The 23,377-nt window shown below is 38.8% G+C and overlaps 1 protein-coding gene across 3 annotated transcripts in view; it reads left to right on the top strand.

The window, feature by feature from the left end:
* Positions 1 to 23,377, top strand: part of LRP1B (LDL receptor related protein 1B) — a 1,954,889-nt gene that overhangs the window by 938,493 nt on the left and 993,019 nt on the right. For all 3 annotated transcript variants that reach the window (XR_012421093.1, XM_005573071.4, XM_015433154.3), the window contains exon 6: positions 1,916 to 2,173. Coding sequence is in view for 2 of the 3 variants with exons in the window: in XM_005573071.4 (XP_005573128.4) it covers positions 1,916 to 2,173 (258 nt within the window). In the remaining variant the exon portion in view is untranslated. The remainder of the gene's footprint in view (positions 1 to 1,915; positions 2,174 to 23,377) is intronic.

Raw genomic sequence — 23,377 nt, 5'->3', positions numbered from 1 at the left:
GGAGGCCCCAAATCATATTCGCTGGAGGGCTCTTCTATTTGAGAGAAACACAAGTGCCTGATATCCTGACCCACACCAGAAACAAACAAACAAGAAAAGGCCACTAAATAATATTGCTTCAAAACTTTAGACTTAGTTACTTACGTTAGTTATAGTATAGGCTCTTGCTTTTGCCCTACCTTTACAGTGCTCAGCTTCAGTTTCTTACAGAGTGGTCAAATGATATTTATGAAATTTTCTGAATAGCTATTCATAATCTGAATTCCCTTCATAGTTTAAATAAACAAATTATTTTTGTTGCATTTCATGAGATGTTTCGAAAGAAGTCTTCTGTGTGAGAATTCCATGTGTCCTTTTTATTTATTCAGAAAACTGGTATTGAATGATCACTAAGCTCTAGGCTTTTTCTCTAGATGCTAGAGGTAAAACAGAAGTAAAATAAATAATCAGAAAAGTACATAAAACATACTGTGTTTGGTGAATAAGAAAGAAATAGAAGGTGTATAGAAAGTGTAGGGTCTTAAAATTTTTAGAAGATAAAGTTCTAAGAGACACCTCACCAGTAAGATGACATTTGCATAACGACCTAAAAGAGGTGAGCAAGTAAGCCATTCCAGTAATTGATAAATGATCATTCCAGGAAGTGAGAAGCCCCTCTGAGGTGGCAGCTTGCCTGGCTTGTTCAAGGAACAGTAAGAAGTGCAGTGTGTCTGGAGTGAGACGAACAAGAGTAAGAGTAGTAAGGAGAAGAAGGAAATGAGATTAAAGAGGTAATGAATATACAGATCAAGTAGAGTTTTATGGATCATTATAAGGGCTTTGAATTTTGCTCTAGTTAAAATAGGAGCCCTTTGAGGGACTGAGTGAAGAACTGACCTTATCTGCTTTAGCATTTTAATGGTATAACTCGGGCTGGTGTGTTGGGATATTGTAAAGATGAGGAGGGCGTAGATGGAAAAAGGGAAACCAGGCAGAAAACTTTGAAATAGTCTAGGTGAGTGATAATGGCAGGACAGTAGCAGTAGTTACTGAGAAGTGGTAGATGTCTGATAGGTTTGACTTCATGGTCAAAGGGATTTACCGATGCATTAGATGCAGTTGAATTAAAGATTTCCACCTATTTCTTAATTAGTAGAAAAGTTACTCTGAATGTGATTGTGTAGCTAAACTCTATCAACACTAAATTTCTATCAGATTTTACTGTTACCTTTAAATATGCTATTGAAACTCTGAGAAATTAGTATATGTTCATCAAAAACTCAGTCCTAATACTAGCAAAGCTGCATTGTTTAAAAAACTGGTATTAAAGAAGTTTATTTTTAATCTAGAATCTTATTTTCCACCTAGAATCTTATTTTTCTGACTATAGAAAATGGATGTGGAAGGAACTGGCTCAGTAATCACTATCTAGTCACTAAGAGAAAGTGTGATTGTTTGGCTCTTGGGGTTGGTCAAGGAGCCAATGAGGTCAAAGTCACAGGTGCACTCTTTGTATAAGCTTATGAACTTTGCGTTTTCTCCTCCAGAGAATCTGTTTCTGATCTCATACATTCAACTCAAAAAAACATTACCTTGCTCATGAAGGTAACCTGCAAAACAGTATGGAGAGGTCAGTCTAGGTTCATCATCATTTCTAGAAACACAATTCATACCACTTCCTTTACTTACTAGCAATAGAAGTAAATGACATGTCCTCATATTTAGACAATACATTATGACTAAGGAAATAACGAATACAAATGTTCTGCAGAATTTTTTTTTTAGTGAAGTATACATATGACAAAGTATTTTTATAAGAAAATTTTTATTTTATGAATTTATTAAAAGTATAGAAAATAGCTTTCAATAACTAATGCAAAGCTGTAAAATAATCATGACTCTTACTGAATTTACTTCTTTTTCTATTTTATTCCAGAACCTACAGATAGACCACCTATACTATTAATCGCAAATTTTGAAACAATTGAAATTTTCTATCTTAATGGAAGTAAAATGGCAACTCTAAGCTCAGTCAATGGAAATGAAATTCATGCTCTGGATTTTATTTATTATGAAGATATGATTTGTTGGATTGAATCAAGAGAATCTTCAAATCAACTCAAATGTATCCAGATAACAAAAGCAGGAGGATTAACAGATGAATGGACAATCAATATTCTTCAATCCTTCCACAGTAAGTGTTTCAATTAAATATTATATGCCACCCTTTACTGATTTCATTTACAGACCCATAGGCTGGATTCTCAAATTTCTAGCATAGCTCATGGCTGTTGGAAAGCTGTATGTGCAAATACAATGAACTTGAATTACTGTATTCACTACATGTTTTTCGTATGCAAACACATACACATACACTTTCTCTATTTAGGTAAATAGTAAATTGCAGAGTTAATTGTAGTTCTTTCTTTAAGGCTTTTTACAGTGTCATCTAACTGGGAATTTTGATTTTTTTTTTTTTTCCCACTGAGTGGTAATTCACAATGTGATAGTGAAGGTGGGATAAAAAAAGAAAGGGGGGGACAGAGTTGATAATTATAAGTGCATTGACTGTAGTTAAAAAATACCTTAAATAATTAGGTTTATGCTAATTGGGAGTAACTACCTGTGTTAACTCTCTTTAAAGCAAATCAATTTTTATACATCCTCTTCCAACAAACTTGTGATTTGTGATTCACTTTGACTTCTCATGTTGGAAACTTGACAGACTAACCGTCCTTCTCTTCCTGCATATTATCATAAACTGAAATCTCATTGTCACACGCACACACACACACACACACACACACACGGAGATGCACACATATTCTCTCCTTCTCTCTCCCTGCTTCCACATGGAAGTATAAAAATTGCTTTGTGTATGCTTAGGGAAACCATAAGCATGAAAATTTTAACATGTATCCATGTAATTTATGATTTATAGAAAGTGTTTCTTACAAATTCAGCTAAGATAAAATCTAGAAAAATGAAGAGAAGCTGGGCACAGAGGCTCATGCCTGTAATCCCAGTACTTTGGAAGGCTGAGTTGGGTGGATCACCTGAGGTTAGGAGTTCAAGACCAGCCTGGCCAACATGGTGAAACCCTGTCTCTACTAAAAATACAAAATTAGTCGGGCATGCTAGGGCATGCCTTTAATCCCAGCTACCTGGGAGGCTGAGACAGGAAGATCGCTTGAACCCAGGAGGTAGAGGTTGCAGTGAGCCGAGATTGTGACATTGCACTCCAACCTGTGTGACAAGAGCAAAACTATGTCTTAAAAAAAAAAAAAAAAAAAAAAAAAAAAACGAAGAGAAATGTGTACAATCAAGTTAAGTGGAAAAGAAGAATGCTGTGATAGGATAAAGGTGATTTTCAAATTTAGAATATTTGGTCTAGTTTCAATAATTAAAGCTTTTCATATACAGTTAAGTGAACTGGTTATTAATCCTTGTATAAAGAAATAATTATAATGTTTGATCATTGTAATTAGATTAAATAAGTCAATGGCAAATTGTGAAAAATAGGACATACAGGTATAATTTTATATACTTAAATGAACAAAGTGTTTAACAAATATTGTCAAACATTTTGAAGATCCTCTTAATATAAATGAAACAATTGATAAAGTTATTTATTGTGAAAAGAGACCAAAATTATAACGAAAGCAGTGGATATTTCAAGAACTCTATAGAGAAATGGTCATCCATATTAAATAATAATACATTTAATAGAGGATGGCAAAAGGCAGATAATCCTTATCATGTAATTTATGTTATTTATTATGTAAGTAATAAGGATTATCTGCCTTCTGATGCAAATATTTCAACATTGGCTTAGGCAGCAGCTGGAAACAACACAAAGCCCCAGTCCTTGCTACATTAGTGATTACCTCAACTAACCCAAATGTGTTTTCCTCAGCGAATGGAATACTGAATAGTCAAACAGCTAAAATATTCAGTAAGTTGCCCAGTAGTTATTTTCTAAGAGTATTTAAGAACTTTTTATCTACACTTAATATGCCCTAATAATGGTAGTCTTCTCTTCTTTAATATATGTTTTAAAAACAACTATTTTTTAAAATAAATCTAAGGGAGATCAAGTAATTGCATATTGAATATTTGCAGAAAATAAGTATAACTTAAATTTGATTTATTAAGCAATTCAGCAAACCTAGAAACATATGTTTTGTTGTCGTTGTTGTTGCTAGGGAATTCAGTGAAATGCCAAATAGAATATTTATTTTGAACAATAAAAATAAATTCACTGAAAATATTTTAATCTGAGTAAATAATTTGTGATGAGGTTAAGTTTAAGCATGCAATTACATAGTCACGTTAGAAAAAAGTGATTAAATACGTGGAAGTAATTTAATGACTGGAGTGGGGCAGGGGTGTGAGCAGGGCTGAGCTTCTCTGTCATTGCTTGTAAGCCACGCATTTTATCAACATGTCACAGAAGAGCTGCCATTGAATACGATGGGCTCTGTGTTCACTGTGACAGTTTGTGAGATGATGATGAAGTTTGAATATTCTTTGCATCTATAATTACATAAAATCTTTGTCATACCATATAAGCAAAAATAATGAACTGATGGAAGTCAGCCTGAATACCTGTCACTTTTATCCACTGTTCCAGAGATTCTCTTTAGTTCCTCCCACCCCCGTTATATGTAGTGCTTTTCTCTTAACTCACCTGAAGAGAACATGCTTTTTTTGAGAAAATATAAACATTTTAGTTTTCAAAGGATTATTATGAGAAGAAAATCCAACATTGCAGGTCAAACTGACTTGCAGTTAACACTTCCATAATATAGTAGTAAACATTTTATTGCAATATTTTTAAAAATTGCACATCTCATCTCATTGGATACCCACTGCATCCCTGTGTAGTAAGCAGGAGAGATATGCCCTTCCTGTTTTATAATAGATAGCATTTTTACTCAAAGTTCAGATGTATTAGGCAAACCTGGATGGCTAAAAAGAATGCAGAAGTGGGACATCTAAGCCCTGTTTTTTTTTTCTTTTACACTAGAAAAGCAAATCTACCTTAAATGATATATTTTGACTGTGTTAAATATGCTGAAAGACTATCTGCAACAGGGAGATATTATTCTTTTGTTTTTATGGGAAAATTGAGACTGAGCAGTTAGATAATTGTACACAGCATAATTAGGTAGGTTTGCTTTTGGGTCAGACTTTATAGCTTTTTCTAAATACCATGCTGCGTTTAGGTCTCAACTTTTTCATGTTAGCAAAGCAAAAATGATTAGGTCTACCAATATTAGTAATGTTGGCTTGCAAAGACAGGTCCTCTAAGTGGGAGAGAGTTGTATGAATCTTGGAAGGGAGGTGGAAAAAGTGGGTTGTAGAAATCTATAGCATTGAAAAGGCCGACCCAATGATTCTGATGTGGCCTCCTTAAAAGTCTTACGTTTAACATTGTACATCATTCCTAAGCAACATTGTGAGAGAATCAAGATGAATGATAATAATATGCTCAATAAATTGTATTAATGAACGTTGGGGGAAATGATAGAAATTAAATTTCCTATTGAATTGTATTCTTTTTTATAATGATAACTAATATTTATTATTTAGCATTTTAGCCTGAAAGTTGCAGACTTTGGGGATAATTTTGGAGTTAGGTGTCTTCTAAGCAAAACTTGTTTTTTTTTTTTTATTTATTATTATTATACTTTAAGTTCTAGGGTACATGTGCATAACGTGCAGGTTTGTTACATATGCATACTTGTGCCATGTTGGTGTGCTGCACCCATCAACTCGTCAGCACCCATCAACTCGTCATTTACATCAGGTATAACTCCCAATGCAATCCCTCCCCCCTCCCCCCTCCCCATGATAGGCCCCGGTGTGTGATGTTCCCCTTCCCGAGTCCAAGTGATCTCATTGCTCAGTTCCCACCTATGAGTGAGAACATGCGGTGTTTGGTTTTCTGTTCTTGTGATAGTTTGCTAAGAATGATGGTTTCCAGCTGCATCCATGTCCCTACAAAGGACACAAACTCATCCTTTTTTATGGCTGCATAGTATTCCATGGTGTATATGTGCCACATTTTCTTAATCCAATCTGTCACCAATGGACATTTGGGTTGATTCCAAGTCTTTGCTATTGTGAATAGTGCCGCAATAAACATACGTGTGCATGTGTCTTTATAGCAGCGTAATTTATAATCCTTTGGGTATATACCCAGTAATGGGATGGCTGGGTCATATGGTACATCTAGTTCTAGATCCTTGAGGAATCGCCATACTGTTTTCCATAATAGTTGAACTAGTTTACAATCCCACCAACAGTGTAAAAGTGTTCCTATTTCTCCACATCCTCTCCAGCACCTGTTGTTTCCTGACTTTTTAATGATCGCCATTCTAACTGGTGTGAGATGGTATCTCATTGTGGTTTTGATTTGCATTTCTCTGATGGCCAGTGATGATGAGCATTTTTTCATGTGTCTGTTGGCTGTATGAATGTCTTCTTTTGAGAAATGTCTGTTCATATCCTTTGCCCACTTTTTGATGGGGTTGTTTGTTTTTTTCTTGTAAATTTGTTTGAGTTCTTTGTAGGTTCTGGATATTAGCCCTTTGTCAGATGAGTAGATTGCAAAAATTTTCTCCCATTCTGTAGGTTGCCTGTTCACTCTGATGGTAGTTTCTTTTGCTGTGCAGAAGCTCTTTAGTTTAATTAGATCCCATTTGTCAATTTTGGCTTTTGCTGCCGTTGATTTTGGTGTTTTAGACATGAAGTCTTTGCCCATGCCTATGTCCTGAATGGTACTACCTAGGTTTTCCTCTAGGATTTTTATGATATTAGGTCTAACATTTAAGTCTCTAATCCATCTTGAATTAATATTCGTATAAGGAGTGAGGAAAGGATCCAGTTTCAGCTTTCTACTTATGGCTAGCCAATTTTCCCAGCACCATTTATTAAATAGGGAGTCCTTTCCCCATTTCTTGTTTCTCTCAGGTTTGTCAAAGATCAGTTGGCTGTAGATGTGTGGTATTATTTCTGAGGACTCTGTTCTGTTCCATTGGTCGATAGCTCTGTTTTGGTACCAGTACCATGCTGTTTTGGTTACTGTAGCCTTGTAGTATAGTTTGAAGTCAGGTAGCGTGATGCCTCCAGCTTTGTTCTTTTGACTTAGGATTGTCTTGGAGATGCGGGCTCTTTTTTGGTTCCATATGAACTTTAAAGCAGTTTTTTTCCAATTCTGTGAAGAAACTCATTGGTAGCTTGATGGGGATGGCGTTGAATCTATAAATTACCTTGGGCAATATGGCCATTTTCATGATATTGATTCTTCCTATCCATGAGCATGGTATGTTCTTCCATTTATTTGTGTCCTCTTTTATTTCACTGAGCAGTGGTTTGTAGTTCTCCTTGAAGAGGTCCTTTACATCCCTTGTAAGTTGGATTCCTAGGTATTTTATTCTCTTTGAAGCAATTGTGAATGGCAGTTCATTCCTGATTTGGCTCTCTGTTTGTCTGTTACTGGTGTATAAGAATGCTTGTGATTTTTGCACATTGATTTTGTATCCTGAGACTTTGCTGAAGTTGCTTATCAGCTTAAGGAGATTTTGGGCTGAGACAATGGGGTTTTCTAAATATACAATCATGTCATCTGCAAAGAGGGACAATTTGATTTCTTCTTTTCCTAACTGAATACCCTTGATTTCTTTCTCTTCCCTAATTGCCCTAGCCAGAACTTCCAACACTATGTTGAATAGGAGTGGTGAGAGAGGGCATCCCTGTCTTGTGCCAGTTTTCAAAGGGAATGTTTCCAGTTTTTGCCCATTCAGTATGATATTGGCTGTGGGTTTGTCATAAATAGCTCTTATTATTTTGAGGTATGTTCCATCAATACCGAATTTATTGAGCTTTTTTAGCATGAAGGGCTGGTGAATTTTGTCAAAAGCCTTTTCTGCATCAATTGAGATAATCATGTGGTTCTTGTCTTTGGTTCTGTTTATATGCTGGATTATGTTTATTGATTTGCGAATGTTGAACCAGCCTTGCATCCCAGGGATGAAGCCCACTTGATCATGGTGGATAAGCTTTTTGATGTGTTGCTGAATCCGGTTTGCCAGTATTTTATTGAGGATTTTTGCATCGATGTTCATCAGGGATATTGGTCTAAAATTCTCTTTTTTTGTTGTGTCTCTGCCAGGCTTTGGTATCAGGATGATGTTGGCCTCATAAAATGAGTTAGGGAGGATTCCCTCTTTTTCTATTGATTGGAAAAGTTTCAGAAGGAATGGTACCAACTCCTCCTTGTACCTCTGGTAGAATTCAGCTGTGAATGCATCTGGTCCTGGACTTTTTTTGGTTGGTAGGCTATTAATTATTGCCTCAATTTCAGAGCCTGCTATTGGTCTATTCAGGGATTCAACTTCTTCCTGGTTTAGTCGTGGAAGAGTGTAAGTGTCCAGGAAATTATCCATTTCTTCTAGATTTTCCAGTTTATTTGCGTAGAGGTGTTTATAGTATTCTCTGATGGTAGTTTGTATTTCTGTGGGGTCGGTGGTGATATCCCCTTGATCATTTTTAATTGCGTCGATTTGATTCTTCTCTCTTTTCTTCTTTATTAGTCTTGCTAGTGGTCTATCAATTTTGTTGATCTTTTCAAAAAACCAACTCCTGGATTCATTAATTTTTTGGAGGGTTTTTTGTGTCTCTATCTCCTTCAGTTCTGCTCTGATCTTAGTTATTTCTTGCCTTCTGCTAGCTTTCGAATGTGTTTGCTCTTGCTTCTCTAGTTCTTTTAATTGCGATGTTAGAGTGTCAATTTTAGATCTTTCCTGCTTTCTCTTGTGGGCATTTAGTGCTATAAATTTCCCTCTACACACTGCTTTAAATGTGTCCCAGAGATTCTGGTATGTTGTATCTTTGTTCTCATTGGTTTCAAAGAACATCTTTATTTCTGCCTTCATTTCGTTATGTACCCAGTAGTCATTCAGGAGCAGGTTATTCAGTTTCCATGTAGTTGAGCGGTTTTGATTGAGTTTCTTAGTCCCGAGTTCTAGTTTGATTGCACTGTGGTCTGAGAGACAGTTTGTTATAATTTCTGTTCTTGTACATTTGCTGAGGAGTGCTTTACTTCCAATTACATGGTCAATTTTGGAGTAAGTACGATGTGGTGCTGAGAAGAATGTATATTCTGTTGATTTGGGGTGGAGAGTTCTATAGATGTCTATTAAGTCTGCTTGCTGCAGAGATGAGTTCAATTCCTGGATATCCTAGTTAACTTTCTGTCTCGTTGATCTGTCTAATGTTGACAGTGGAGTGTTGAAGTCTCCCATTATTATTGTATGGGAGTCTAAGTCTCTTTGTAAGACTCTAAGGACTTGCTTTATGAATCTGGGTGCTCCTGTATTGGGTGCATATATATTTAGGATAGTTAGCTCTTCCTGTTGTATTGATCCCTTTACCATTATGTAATGGCCTTCTTTGTCTCTTTTGATCTTTGATGGTTTAAAGTCTGTTTTATCAGAGACTAGTATTGCAACCCCTGCTTTTTTTTTGTTCTCCATTTGCTTGGTAAATCTTCCTCCATCCCTTTATTTTGAGCCTATGTATGTCTCTGCGTGTGAGATGGGTCTCCTGAATACAGCAGACTGATGGGTCTTGACTCTTTATCCAGTTTGCCAGTCTGTGTCTTTTAATTGGAGCATTTAGTCCATTTACATTTAAGGTTAAGATTGTTATGTGTGAACTTGATCCTGCCATTATGATATTAACTGGTTATTTTGCTCGTTAGTTGATGCAGTTTCTTCCTAGCCTCGATGGTCTTTACATTTTGACATGTTTTTGCAATGGCTGGTACCGGTTGTTCCTTTCCATGTTTAGTGCTTCCTTCAGGGTCTCTTGTAAGGCAGGCCTAGTGGTGACAAAATCTCTAAGCATTTGCTTATCTGTAAAGGATTTTATTTCTCCTTCACTTATGAAACTTAGTTTGGCTGGATATGAAATTCTGGGTTGAAAATTCTTTTCTTTAAGAATGTTGAATATTGGCCCCCACTCTCTTCTGGCTTGTAGAGTTTCTGCCGAGAGATCTGCTGTTAGCCTGATGGGCTTCCCTTTGTGGGTAACCCGACCTTTCTCTCTGGCTGCCCTTAAGATTTTTTCCTTCATTTCAACTTTGGTGAATCTGGCAATTATGTGTCTTGGAGTTGCTCTTCTCGAGGAGTATCTCTGTGGTGTTCTCTGTATTTCCTGGATTTGAATGTTGGCCTGCCCTACTAGGTTGGGGAAGTTCTCCTGGATGATATCCTGAAGAGTGTTTTCCAACTTGGTTCCATCTTCCCCCTCACTTTCAGGTACCCCAATCAGACGTAGATTTGGTCTTTTTACATAATCCCATACTTCTTGCAGGCTTTGTTCATTTCTTTTTCTTTTTTTCTTTTGGTTTCTCTTCTCACTTCATTTCATTCATTTGATCCTCAATCGCTGATACTCTTTCTTCCAGTTGATCGAGTCGGTTACTGAAGCTTGTGCATTTGTCACGTATTTCTCGTGTCACGGTTTTCATCTCTTTCATTTCGTTTATGACCTTCTCTGCATTAATTACTCTAGTCATCAATTCTTCCACTTTTTTTTCAAGATTTTTAGTTTCTTTGCGCTGGGTACGTAATTCCTCCTTTAGCTCTGAGAAGTTTGATGGACTGAAGCCTTCTTCTCTCATCTCGTCAAAGTCATTCTCCATCCAGCTTTGATCCATTGCTGGCGATGAGCTGCGCTCCTTTGCCGGGGGAGATGCGCTGTTATTTTTTGAATTTCCAGCTTTTCTGCCCTGCTTTTTCCCCATCTTTGTGGTTTTATCTGCCTCTGGTCTTTGATGATGATGATGTACTGATGGGGTTTTGGTGTAGGTGTCCTTCCTGTTTGATAGTTTTCCTTCTAACAGTCAGGACCCTCAGCTGTAGGTCTGTTGGAGATTGCTTGAGGTCCACTCCAGACCCTGTTTGCCTGGGTATCAGCAGCAGAGGCTGCAGAAGATAGAATATTGCTGAACAGCGAGTGTACCTGTCTGATTCTTGCTTTGGAAGCTTCCTCTCAGGGGTGTACTCCACCCTGTGAGGTGTGGGGTGTCAGACTGCCCCTAGTGGGGGATGTCTCCCAGTTAGGCTACTCAGGGGTCAGGGACCCACTTGAGTAGGGAGTCTGTCCCTTCTCAGATCTCAACCTCCGTGTTGGGAGATCCACTGCTCTCTTCAAAGCTGTCAGACAGAGTCGTTTGCGTCTGCAGAGGTTTCTGCTGTTTTTGTTATTTTTACTGTGCCCTGTCCCAAGAGGTGGAGTCTACAGAGACAGGCAGGTTTCCTTGAGCTGCTGTGAGCTCCACCCAGTTCGAGCTTCCCAGCAGCTTTGTTTACCTACTTAAGCCTCAGCAATGGCGGGTGCCCCTCCCCCAGCCTCGTTGCTGCCTTGCCGCGATATCGCAGACTGCTGTGCTAGCAATGAGGGAGGCTCCATGGGCGTGGGACCCTCCCGGCCAGGTGTGGGATATGATCTCCTGGTGTGCCTGTTTGCTTAAAGTGCAGTATTGGGGTGGGAGTTACCCGATTTTCCAGGTATTGTGTGTCTCAGTTCCCCTGGCTAGGAAAAGGGATTCCCTTCCCCCTTGCGCTTCCCAGGTGAGGCGATGCCTCGCCCTGCTTCAGCTCTCGCTGGTCGGGCTGCAGCAGCTGACCAGCACCGATCGTCCGGCACTCCCCAGTGAGATGAACCCAGTACCTCAGTTGAAAATGCAGAAATCACCGGTCTTCTGTGTGGCTCGCGCTGGGAGTTGGAGACTGGAGCTGTTCCTATTCGGCCATCTTGCTCCGCCCCCCACAAAACTTGTTTTTTAAAAAAGTATTCATATAAAGCACATTTGTAGCAGCTGATTGTTTCCCAAAATTTTTCTTGGAGAGTACTGTGGGTAGGACACAGATACCCAAAATAACAAAAATTATGGGATTTACAAAAGTGTTGAATTCCATCTGTTTCCTCAGGACAAAGTGCATAGAGACGATTGAGATAAGAATATTTTCTGAGTTAATCTCTTATTAAGGAGGATGATTCAGAGCCATATAGTTATCCCCCAGCTGGACAGTAAACACTTTCGTTGTCTTTTTATGGCTGAATTCTTCAATACTCTGAAAAATTCAAGGATCACTTTTAAGATTCTAACATGGATTTAGCCAGCTTCTCTTGAGCCACTTATGGGCTCAACTCCAATCCAGTAGAGTATACCTAGCTAAAAATAAAATAACTGCTCATTCTTCATGGACTTAGCTTCTGAATTAACCCCATTCACAGACTTTTATCTTTTTCCTTAGCTTGTTTTAATATCAACCTTATATCATGTTCTATTTGAACCTCTAGCTAGAGCTACTAAATGAAGTCCTTATTGGATAATTTTTGAATTCTAACTATTTTTTATCTTTAATTTTATTTCAAGTTCTGGGATACATGCACAGGATGTGCAGGTTTGTTACATAGGAAAACGTGTGGTTTGCTGCACGTATCAACCCATTATCTAAGCATTAAGCCCAACATTCATTACCTACTTCTCCTGATGCTCTCCCTTCCCCACCCCACCCCCACAACAGTCCCAGTGTGTGTTGTTCCCTTCCCTGTGTCCATGTTTTCTCATCGTTAAGCTCCCACTTGAAAGTGAGAACATGTTTTTCTTTGTTTTCTGTTCCTGTGTTAGTTTGCTAAGGATAATAGCTTCCAGCTTCATCCATGTCCCTGGAAAGAAAATGATCTTGGTTCTTTTTATGGCTGCATAGTATCCCATGGTATATATGTACCATTTTCTTTATCCAGTCTATCATTAATGGGTACTTGGGTTGATTCCATGTCTTTGCTATTGTGAATAGTGCTGAAATGAACATACACATGCATATATCTCTACAATAGAATGATTTGTATTTTGGGGGGTATATACCCAGTAATGGGATTGCTGGGTCAAATGGTATTTCTGGTTCTAGGTCTTTGAGGAATTGCCACTCTGTCTTTCACAATGGTTGAACTAATTTGTAACATGTAACTAACATGTAAAAACATTCTTATCTCTTGACAGTCTCACCAGCATCTGTTGTTTCTTGACTTTTGATAATCGCTATTCTGATTGGCGTGAGATGATATCTCATCATGGTTTGATTTGGATTTCTCTAATCAGTGATGTTGAGCTTTTTTCCACATGTGTGTTGGCAATATAAATGTCATCTTTTGAGATGTCTGTTCATGTCCTTTGCCCACTTTTTAATTTGTGTGCGTGTGTGTGTGCACGTGCATGTGTGAATTTAAGTTCCTTGTAGATTCTGGGTATTGGACCTCTGTCAGATGGATAGATTGCAAAAATTTTCTTCCATTCTGTAGGATGTCTGTTTGCTCTAATGATAGTTTCTTGTGCTGTGCAGAAGCTGTTTAGTTTAATTAGATCTCATTTGTCAATTTTCGCTTTTGTTGCAATTATTTTCAGTGATTTTGTCAGGAAATCTTGGCCTGTGCCTATGTCCTGAGTGGTATTGTCTGGATTTTCTTCCTATAGTTTTGAGTTTTACATTTAAATCTTTAATCCATGTTGAGTTAATTTTTGTATAAGATGTAAGGAAGGAGTCCAGTTTCAATTTTCTGCATATGGTTAGCCAGTTTTCCCAGCACTATTTATTAAATAGGGAATCATTTCCCCATTGCTTGTTTATGTCGGGTTAATCAAAGATCTAATGGTTGTAGATGTGCGGTCTTATTTCTGAGTTCTCTATTCTGTTCCACTGGTCTGTGTCTGTTTTTGTACTAGTACCATGTACCAGTTTTGGTTACTGTAGTCTTGTAATATAGTTTCAAGTCAGGTAGTGTGATGCCTGCAGCCTTGCTCTTTTTCTTAGGATTGGCTTCGTTATACAGGCTCTTTTTGGATTTCACATGAATTTTAAAATAGTTTTTTTTCTAATTCACTGACGAATGTTAATGGTAATTTAATGGGAATAGCATGGAATCTATAAACTGCTTTGGGCAGTATGGCCATTTTCATGATATTGATTCTTCCTATCCATGAGCACAAAATGTTTTTCTGTTCATGTCCTCTTTCTTTCTTTGATCAGTTGTTTGTAGTTCTTGAAGAGGTCCTTCACTTCCCTTATTAGCTATATTCCTAGGCATTTTATTCTTTCTGTAGCAATTGTGAATGGGAGTTGATTCATGATTTGGCTCTCTGCTTGCATAATGTTGGTGTATAGGAATACTAGTGATTTTTTGCAATGGATTTTGTATCCTGAGACTTTGCTGGAGTAACTTATCAGCTTTAGAAGCTTTTGGGATGAGACAATGGGGTTTTCTAGATACAGGATCATGTCGTCTGCAAACAAAGACAATTTGACTTCCTCTCTTCCTATTTGAATCCCTTTTATTTCTTCCTCTTGCCTGATTGCCATGGCCAGAACATCCAATATTATGTTGGATAGAAGTGGTGAGAGAGGGCATGCTTATCTTGTGCAGGTTTTCAAGGGGAATGCTTCCAGCTTTTGCACATTCAGTGTGATATTGACTGTGGTTTTGTCATATATGGCTCTTATCATTTTGAGTTATGTTCCTTCAATTCCTAGTTTATTGAGGGTTTTTGCCATGAAGGAATGTTGAATTTTATCAAAGGCCTTTTCTGCATCTATTGAGATAATCATGTGGTTTTTGCCTTCAGTTCTGTTTATATGATGAATTAGGTTTGTTGATTTGCATATGTTGAACCAGCTTTGCATTCCAGGAATGAAGTCAACTTGATTGTGGTAGATAAGCTTTTGGATGTGCTGCTGGATTTGGTTTGCTAGTAATTTATTGAGGACTTTTGCATTGACGTTCATCGTGGATATTGGCCTAAAGTTTTTTTTTTTTTTTTTTTTTTTTTGTAATAACTTTGTTAGGTTTTGTTGTCTGGATAATACTAGCCACATAAAGTGAGTTAGGGAGGAATCCCTCCTTCTCAGTTGCTTGGAATAGTTTCAGAAGAAATGGTACCAGCTCCTCTTTGCACCTCTAGTAGAATTCAGCTTTAAATACATCTGGTCCTGGGGTTTTTTGGTTGGTAGGCTATTTATTACTGCCTCAGTTTCAGAATTCATTATTCAGGGATTCAGCTTCTTTCTGATTCATTCTTGGGAGGGTGTATGTGTCCAGGAATTTGTCCGTTGAAGAAACAGACAAATTTTGTTGATTCTTTCTAGTTTATTTGCATAGAGGTGTTGATAGTGTTCTCTGATGGTTGTTTGTATTTCTGTAAGATCAGTGGTTATATCCCCTTTATTATTTTGTATTGTGTCTATTTGAATATTCTCTTTTCTTCTTTATTAGTCTAGTTAGCTATCTATTTTATTGATTCTTTCCCTGCACCCCCACCCCCCCGCCCAAGGGTTTTTCATGTCCATTTCCTTCAGTTCCACTCTGATCTGGGTTATTTCTTGTCTTTTGCTATCTTTGGGGTTTGTTTGCTTTTGGGTCTCTAGTTCTTCTACTTGTGATGTTAGGGTGTCAATTCGAGATCTTTCTAGCTTTTTGATGTGGGCACTTAGTGCTATAAATTTCCCTCTTAACACTGCTTTGGCTGCATCCCAGAGATTCTGGTATGTTGTCTCTTTGTTCTCATTGGTTTCAAAGAACTTCTTGATTTCTGCCTTAATTTCATTATTTACCCAGGAGTCATTCAGGAGAGGTTGTTCAAGTTCTATGTAGTCGTGTGACTTTTCAGTGAGTTTATTAACTGTGGATTATAATTTGATTGTGCTATGGTCTGAGAGACAGTTTGTAATGATTTCAGTTATTTTGCATTATTTGAGGAGTGTTTTACTCCCAATTATATGATCAATTTTAGAGCGAGTGCCATGTGTTGCTGAGAAAAAATGTATATTCTGTTGTTTTGGGTTTGGAGAGTTCTGTAGATAACTATCAAGGCCATTTGATCCAAAGCTGAGTTCAAGTCCTGAATATCTTTGCTAATTCTTTTATCTCAATAATCTAATATTGACAGTGGCGTGTTAAAATCTCCCACTATCATTGTGTGAGAGTCTAAGACTCTTTGTAGGTCTCTAATAACTTGTTTTATGAAACTGGGTGCTCCTGTATTGGATGCATATATGTTTCGGATAGCTAGCTCTTCTTGTTGAATTGAACTCTTTCCCATTATGTAATGCCCTTCTTTTTTTTCTTTTTTTTTTTTAATCTTTGTTGGCTTAAAGTCTGTTTTGTCAGAAACTAGGATTGCAACGTTTGCTTTTTTCTGCTTTCCATTTGCTTGGTAAATTTTCCTCCATCCCTTTATTTTGAGCCTATGTGTGACTTTGCATGTGAGATGGGTCTCTTTGCAGCACATCAATGGGTCTTTTCTTTTTATCCAGCTTGCCATTCTATATCTTTTAATTGGGGCTTTTGGCCCATTTACTTTTAAGGTTATGTGTGAATTTGATTCTGTCATCATGATGCTAATTGGTTATTTTGCAGACTTGTTAATGTAGTTGCTTCATAGTGTCATTGGTCTGTGTAGTTTATAGTGGCTGGTAATGAGCTTTTCTTTCCATATTTAATGCTTTGTTCAGGAGGTCTTGCAAGGTAGGCCTGGTGGTAATGAATTCCCTCAGCATTTGCTTGTCTGGAAAGGATTTTATTTCCCCTTTCCTTATGAAGCTTAGTATGGCTGATAATGAAATTTTTGGTTGGAAATTCTTTTTTAAAAAAAATTTGACTATTGAGTCCCAATCTCTTCCAGCTTGTAGGGATTCCACTGAGAGGTCTGCTGTTAGTCTCATGGACTTCCCTTAGTAGGTGACCTGGCCTTTCTCTCTGGCTACCGTTAACATTTTTTCTTTTCTTTTCTTTTTTTTTCCAACCTTGGAGAATCTGATGATTATGTGTCTTGGAGCTGATCTTCTCATGGAGTATCTTACTGGGGTTCTCTGGATTTGAATGTTGGCGTCTCTTGCTAAGTTGGGGAAGTTCTCCTGGATATTGTGAAGTATGGTTTCCAACTTAGTTCCATTCTCCTTGTCTCTTTCAGGTACCCCATCAGTCGTAGGTCCTGTGTTTTTACATAATCCTATAGTTCTCAGGTTTTGTTTGTCCTTTTTATTATTTTTTATCTAACCTTGTCTGTCTGTGCTATTTCATTAAGATAGTCTTCATGCTCTGAGATCCTTTCCTCTACCTTGGTCTATTTGGTTGTTGATACTTTTGGTTGCATTGTGAAGTTCTCATCTTGTGTTTTTCAGCTCCTTCAGGTCATTTATGTTCCTGTCTAAACTGGTTATTCTGGTTAACAGCTCCTGTAATGTTTTATCATGGTTCTTCTTGAATTGGTTTAGAACATACTCCTTTAGCTCAGCAAAGTTCATTATTCACCTTCTGAAGTCTAATTCTGTCAGGTCATTCATCTTGGCCCAAGCCTAGTTCAGTGTCCATGCTGGAGAGTTGTTTGGAGGAGAAGAGGCACTCTGACTTTTTAAGTTTTCAGCATTTTTGCATTGATTCTTTCTCATCTTTGTGGGGTTTTCTACCTTTGATCTTTTAAGGCTGCTGATATGGTTTTTGTGGGGTCTTTTGTTGATGTTATTGTTGCTTTCTGTTTGTTTTTCTTTTAGCAATCAGGCCCATCTTCCGTAGGGCTGCTGGGGCTTACTGGGGGACCACTGCAGACCCAATTCACTGGGGTCCCTCCTGCAACTGGAGATATCACCAGTAGAGGCTCCAGAACAGCAAAGATGGCTGCCTGTTCCTTCCTCTGGGAGCTCTGTCCCAGAGGGGTACCAAGCTGATGCCAGCCAAAACACTGTGGTATGAGGTGTCTTGTGACCCTTGCTGGGAGGTCTCACCCAGTCAGGTGGCATGTGATCAGAAGCCTGTGTAACAAAGCAACTTGGCTGCCCCTTGGTTGAGCAGGTTTGGCTGCACTGGGGAGAATCCCCCTCATCTGGACTGCCAGTAGGCAGGAAAGACTAGGTCCACTAAATTCAAGACCACAGTCACACCTCCCCCCAGGGTCTCCTTCCCAGGAATATCAGAGTTCTACCATAAACCTCTGGCTATAGTTGCAGCAATTTCTGCAGGGAGGCCCTGACCAATGGGAAAGGATGGATCTGGTCCCACCTGAAGGAGCAATCTTGCCATGATATGCCACAGCTGTTGTACTTTGCTGTGGAGGAATTCCTCTCAGTTTAAACTGCCCAATCTCCCCAACACCAGCAGTGGAAAATGGCTGATGAGAGTCTTAGTGATGGTGGCTGCCTCTCCCTCCGGGAACTCAGTTGTCTTAGGCAGTGTCCAGCCTGCTGCCACTGGCCTTGATCCTACTGGGTTGCACAGCTCTGAGTTTGGGACCCAAGGCCCTGGTGGGGTGGGCTCACAAGGGGATCTCCTGATCCACAGGATGCACAGATATGAAGAAAGAGTGTGGTTTCCCGGGCAGGGTAGCACGGTTACTGACTACCTCCTTTGTCTGGGTGTGAGAGTTCCCCTAATCCTGTGTGGCACCTTGGTCACTGCACCACCATGCTTTTCCTCACTCTGCATGGGTCACACTAACTGCCTAGTCTGTCCCAGTGACAAAACCTGGATACCTCAGTTGACAGAGCAAGATTCACTTACTGTTTTTGTTCTTCTTAGTGAGAACTGCAGACTGGAGCTACTTCTAATCGGCCATCTTAGCTCCTCTCCCCTCTGTTTTTTATTGTAGATTGGGGGGGTACATGTGCAGGTTTATTATGTGGGTGTATTGTGATATTAAAGTTTGGATATCAATTGAACCTGTCACTCAAATAGTGAACATAGTACCCAATAGGTAGTTTTTCAATCTTTTCCCCTTACCCCTTCCCTTCTTTTGAAGTCCTCAGTATATACTGTTGTCATGCTTTTGTCTCTGTGTACCCATTGTTCAGCTCCCACTTATAAGTGAGAATATATAGTGTTTAGTTTTCTGTTTCTGAAGTAACTCACTTAGGATAATGGCCTCCAACTGCATACATGTTGCTGCAAAGGACATGATTTCATCCTTTTATGGCTACATAGTATTCTATTGGGTATACATACCATATTTTCTTTATCCAATCCACAATTGATGGACACCTAGGTTAACTCTATGTCTTTGTGGTTGTGAATAGTGCTGTGATGTGTGTACACATGCATGTGTCTTTTTGGTGGAATGATTTGTTTTCCTTTGTGTATATGCCTAGTAATGGGATCACTAGGTTGAATCTATTTTTAGTTATTTGAGAAATCTGAAAACTTTTTATCAGTGGCTGAACTAATATACAATTCCACCAACAGTGTGTGTTTCCTTTTTTTCTGCAATCTCACCAACATCTGTTATTTTGACTTGTTAATAATAGCCATTCTGATTGGTGTGAGATGGTATCTCATTGTGGTTTTGATCTGCATTTCTCTGATTATGAGTGATGTTGAAATTTTTTCATGTTTTTGGGCCATGTCTATATCTTCTTTTCAGTGTCTGTTCATGTCCTCTGTTCACTTTTTAATGGAGGTTTTTGTTGTTGTTTTGTTTTGTTTTGTTAAGTTCTTGAAAGGTTTTGGATATTAGTCTTTCATCAGATGCGTAGTTTGAAAATATCTTCTCCCACTCTGTAAGTTGTCTGTTTACTTTGTTTAGAGTTCATTGTTAATTTTTGTTTTTGTTGCATTTCTTTTTGAGGACTTAGTCATAAACTCTTTGCTAGGCCAATGTTCAGAAGAGTATTTCCTATGTTTCCTTCTGGAATTTTTAGTTTGAGGTCTTACATTTGAGTTTTTAATCCATCTTGAGTTATTTTTTTGTAAATGGTGAAAAGTAGAGGTCAAGTTTCATTTTTCTGCATATGGTTAGCTGGTTTTCTCAGCATCATTTATTGAATAGGGCTGATACTTCTGTCTTCATCAAGCTTACCTTTTTCCTTTGAGTTAGCAACTATCTAATAATTACACAGTATTTTGGAACAACATGTATTGAATGTTTATATTGTGCATTAGGAAATCTACATATTTACTTCATTACCATCACACACAATTATAACACATGCATACTATATATATAATTATCAGTGTATATATATATGAGAAAATGAACCTACAAAACTAGGAGCAAGAAAGTAGAGGGAGGTGCCACACATTTTTAAATCACCAGATCTTGAGAGAATTCACTCACTATTCTGAGGACAGCACCAAGCCATGAGGGATCTACCCCCAGGATCCAAACACCTCAACTAGGACCCACCTCCAACATTGGAGATTGCACTTTAATATGAGATTTGGTAGGGACATACATTCAAACTGTATCATTCCTCTCCTGGTCTCTCAAATCTCATGTTGTTCTCACATTGCAAAATACAATTATGACTTCCCAACAATCCCCGAAGTCTGACCTCATTCCAGTATCAAATCAATTAAAAGTCCCAAGTCTAAGGTCTCATCTGAGACAAGGCAAATCCCTTCCACTTATAAGCCTGTAAAATCAAACAAGTTATTTACTTCCAAGATACAATGGAGGTGTATGCATTGTACCTATAATGGAATCAGGATGAGTAAACATTCCCATTCCATAAAAGAGAAACTGACCAAAAGAAAGGGGCTACATGTCCCTATAAGCCTGAAATCCAACAGGGAAATTATTGAATATTAAAGATCTAAAATAATCTTTTTTGACTCCATGTCTTACAGCTAGGGCACACTGGTGTAAGGGGTAGGCTCCCAAGGCCTTGCACAGCTCTACCTCTGTAGTTTTGTAGGGTACATCCGCTGTGGCTACTCTCAAAGATTGAGTGCCTGTGGCTTTTTCAGGCATAGGGTGAAAGCTGCCAGTGGCTCTATCATTCTGGGATCTGAGGGATAATGACCCCCTTCCCACAGCTGCACTACGCGATGCCCCAGTGGGAACTCTGAGTGGAGGCTCCAACCCCATACTTCCCCTCTGCCCCTACCTAGTTGAAGTTCTCTCTGTAGCCTCCACTTCTGCATCAGCCTTCTGCATGAGCAACCACACTTTCCCATACATCCTCTGAAATCTAGGCAGAGGCTGACAAACTTTCACCACTCTTATACTCTGTGCAAGTGTGGGCATAATACCACATGGAAGCTGCCAAGGTTTATGACTTGCATTCTCCAAAGTGGCAGTTCGAGGTATATCTGGACCCTTTGAACCCTGGCTGGTGCTATAGTGGCTGGATGTGAGAAGCAGTGCCCTGAGACTGTGCAGAGCAGCAGAGCCCTGGTCCTGGTCCCTGGACCATTCTTCCCTCCTATGTCTCTAGGCCTGTGATGAAAGGACCACCACAAAAGCCTCTGAAATGCCTTTGAGACATTTTTCACCTTGTCTTGGCTATTATCACTTGGCTCCTTTTTAGTTATGCAATTTTCTCTAGCAGTATTTCTCTAGTATTTGCTCAGCAGACTGCTTGAATTCCTCTCTAGAAAAAGCTTCTTCTAAGTTGAATCCCTGAATAGACCAATAACAGGCTCTGAAATTGAGGCAATAATTAATAGCCTACCAACCAAAAAAAGTCCAGGACCAGATGGATTCACAGCTGAATTCTACCAGAGGTACAAGGAGGAGCTGGTACCATTCCTTCTGAAACTATTCCAATCAATAGAATCCTCCCTAACTCATTTTATGAGGTCAGCATCATCCTGATACCAAAGCCTGGCAGAGACAAAAAAAGAGAATTTTAGACCAATATCCCTGATGAACATCTATGCAAAAATCCTCAATAAAATACTGGCAAACAGAATCCAGCAGCACATCACCGGGCGCGGTGGCTCAAGCCTGTAATCCCAGCACTTTCGGAGGCCGAGATGGGTGGATCACGAGGTCAGGAGATCGAGACCATCCTGGCTAACACGGTGAAACCCCGTCTCTACTAAAAAATACAAAAAACTAGCCGGGTGAGGTGGCGGGCGCCTGTGGTCCCAGCTACTTCGGAGGCTGAGGCAGGAGAATGGCGTAAACCCGGGAGGCGGAGCTTGCAGTGAGCTGAGATCCGGCCACTGCACTCCAGCCTGGGCGACCTAGCCAGACTCAGTCTCAAAAAAAAAAAAAAAAAGAATCCAGCAGCACATCAAAAAGCTTATCCACCATGATCAAGTGGGCTTCATACCTGGGATGCAAGGCTGGTTCAACATATGCAAATCAATAAACGTAATCCAGCATATAAACAGAACCAAAGACAAAAACCACATGATTATCTCAATAGATACCAAAAAGGCCTTTGACAAAATTCAACAGCCCTTCATGCTAAAAACTCTCAATAAATTCTGTATTGATGGGACATATCTCAAAATAATAAGAGATGTCTATGACAAACCCACAGCCAATATCATACTGAATGGTCAAAAACTGGAAGCATTCCCCTTGAAAACTGGCACAAGACAGGGATGCCCTCTCTCACCACTCCTATTCAACATAGTGTTGGAAGTTCTAGCCAGGGCAATCAGGTAAGAGAAAGAAATAGTGTATTCAATTAGGAAAAGAGGAAGTCAAATTGTCCCTGTTTGCAGATGACATGATTGTATATTTAGAAAACCCCATTGTCTCAGCACAAAATCTCCTTAAGCTGATGATAAGCAACTTCAGCAAAGTCTCAGGATACAAAATCAATGTTCTAAAATCACAAGTGTTCTTATACACCAGTAACAGACAGAGTCAAATCATGAATGAACTTCCATTCACAATTGCTTCAAAAAGAATAAAATACCTAGGAATCCAACTTACAAGGGATGTAAAGGACCTCTTCAGGAAGAACTACAAACCACTGCTTAATGAAATAAAAGAAGACACAAACAAATGGAAGAACATACCATGCTCATGGATAGGAAAAATCAATATCGTGAAAATGGCCATACTGCCCAAGGTAATTTATAGATTCAATGCCATCCCCATTAAGCTACCAATGACTTTCTTCACAGAATTGGAAAAAAAAAAAAATCTTTAAATTTCCTATAGAACCAAAAAAGAGCCCACATTGCCAAGACAATCCTAAGCCAAAAGAACAAAGCTGGAGGTATCATGCTACCTGACTTCAAACTATACTACAAGGCTACAGTAACCAAAACAGCATGGGACTGGTACCAAAACAGAGATAAAGACCAATGGAACAGAACAGAGCCCTCAGAAATAATACCACACATCTACAACCATCTGATCTTTGACAAACCTGACAAAAACAAGAAATGGGGAAAAGGATTCCCTCTTTAATAAATGGTGCTGGGAAAACTGGCTAGCCGTAAGTAGAAAGCTGAAACTGTATCCCTTCCTTACACCTTATACAAAAATTAATTCAAGATGGATTAGAGACTTAAATGTTAGACCTAAAACCATAAAAACCCTAGAAGAAAATCTAGGCAATACCATTCAGGACATAGGCATGGGCAAAGACTT

This window comes from Macaca fascicularis, chromosome 12 (assembly GCF_037993035.2).
Source record: "Macaca fascicularis isolate 582-1 chromosome 12, T2T-MFA8v1.1".
In the NCBI taxonomy this organism is placed as follows: domain Eukaryota; kingdom Metazoa; phylum Chordata; class Mammalia; order Primates; family Cercopithecidae; genus Macaca; species Macaca fascicularis.
The sequence above is the reverse complement of the archived record's forward strand: the minus strand, read 5'-3'. Positions and strand labels throughout refer to the sequence as shown.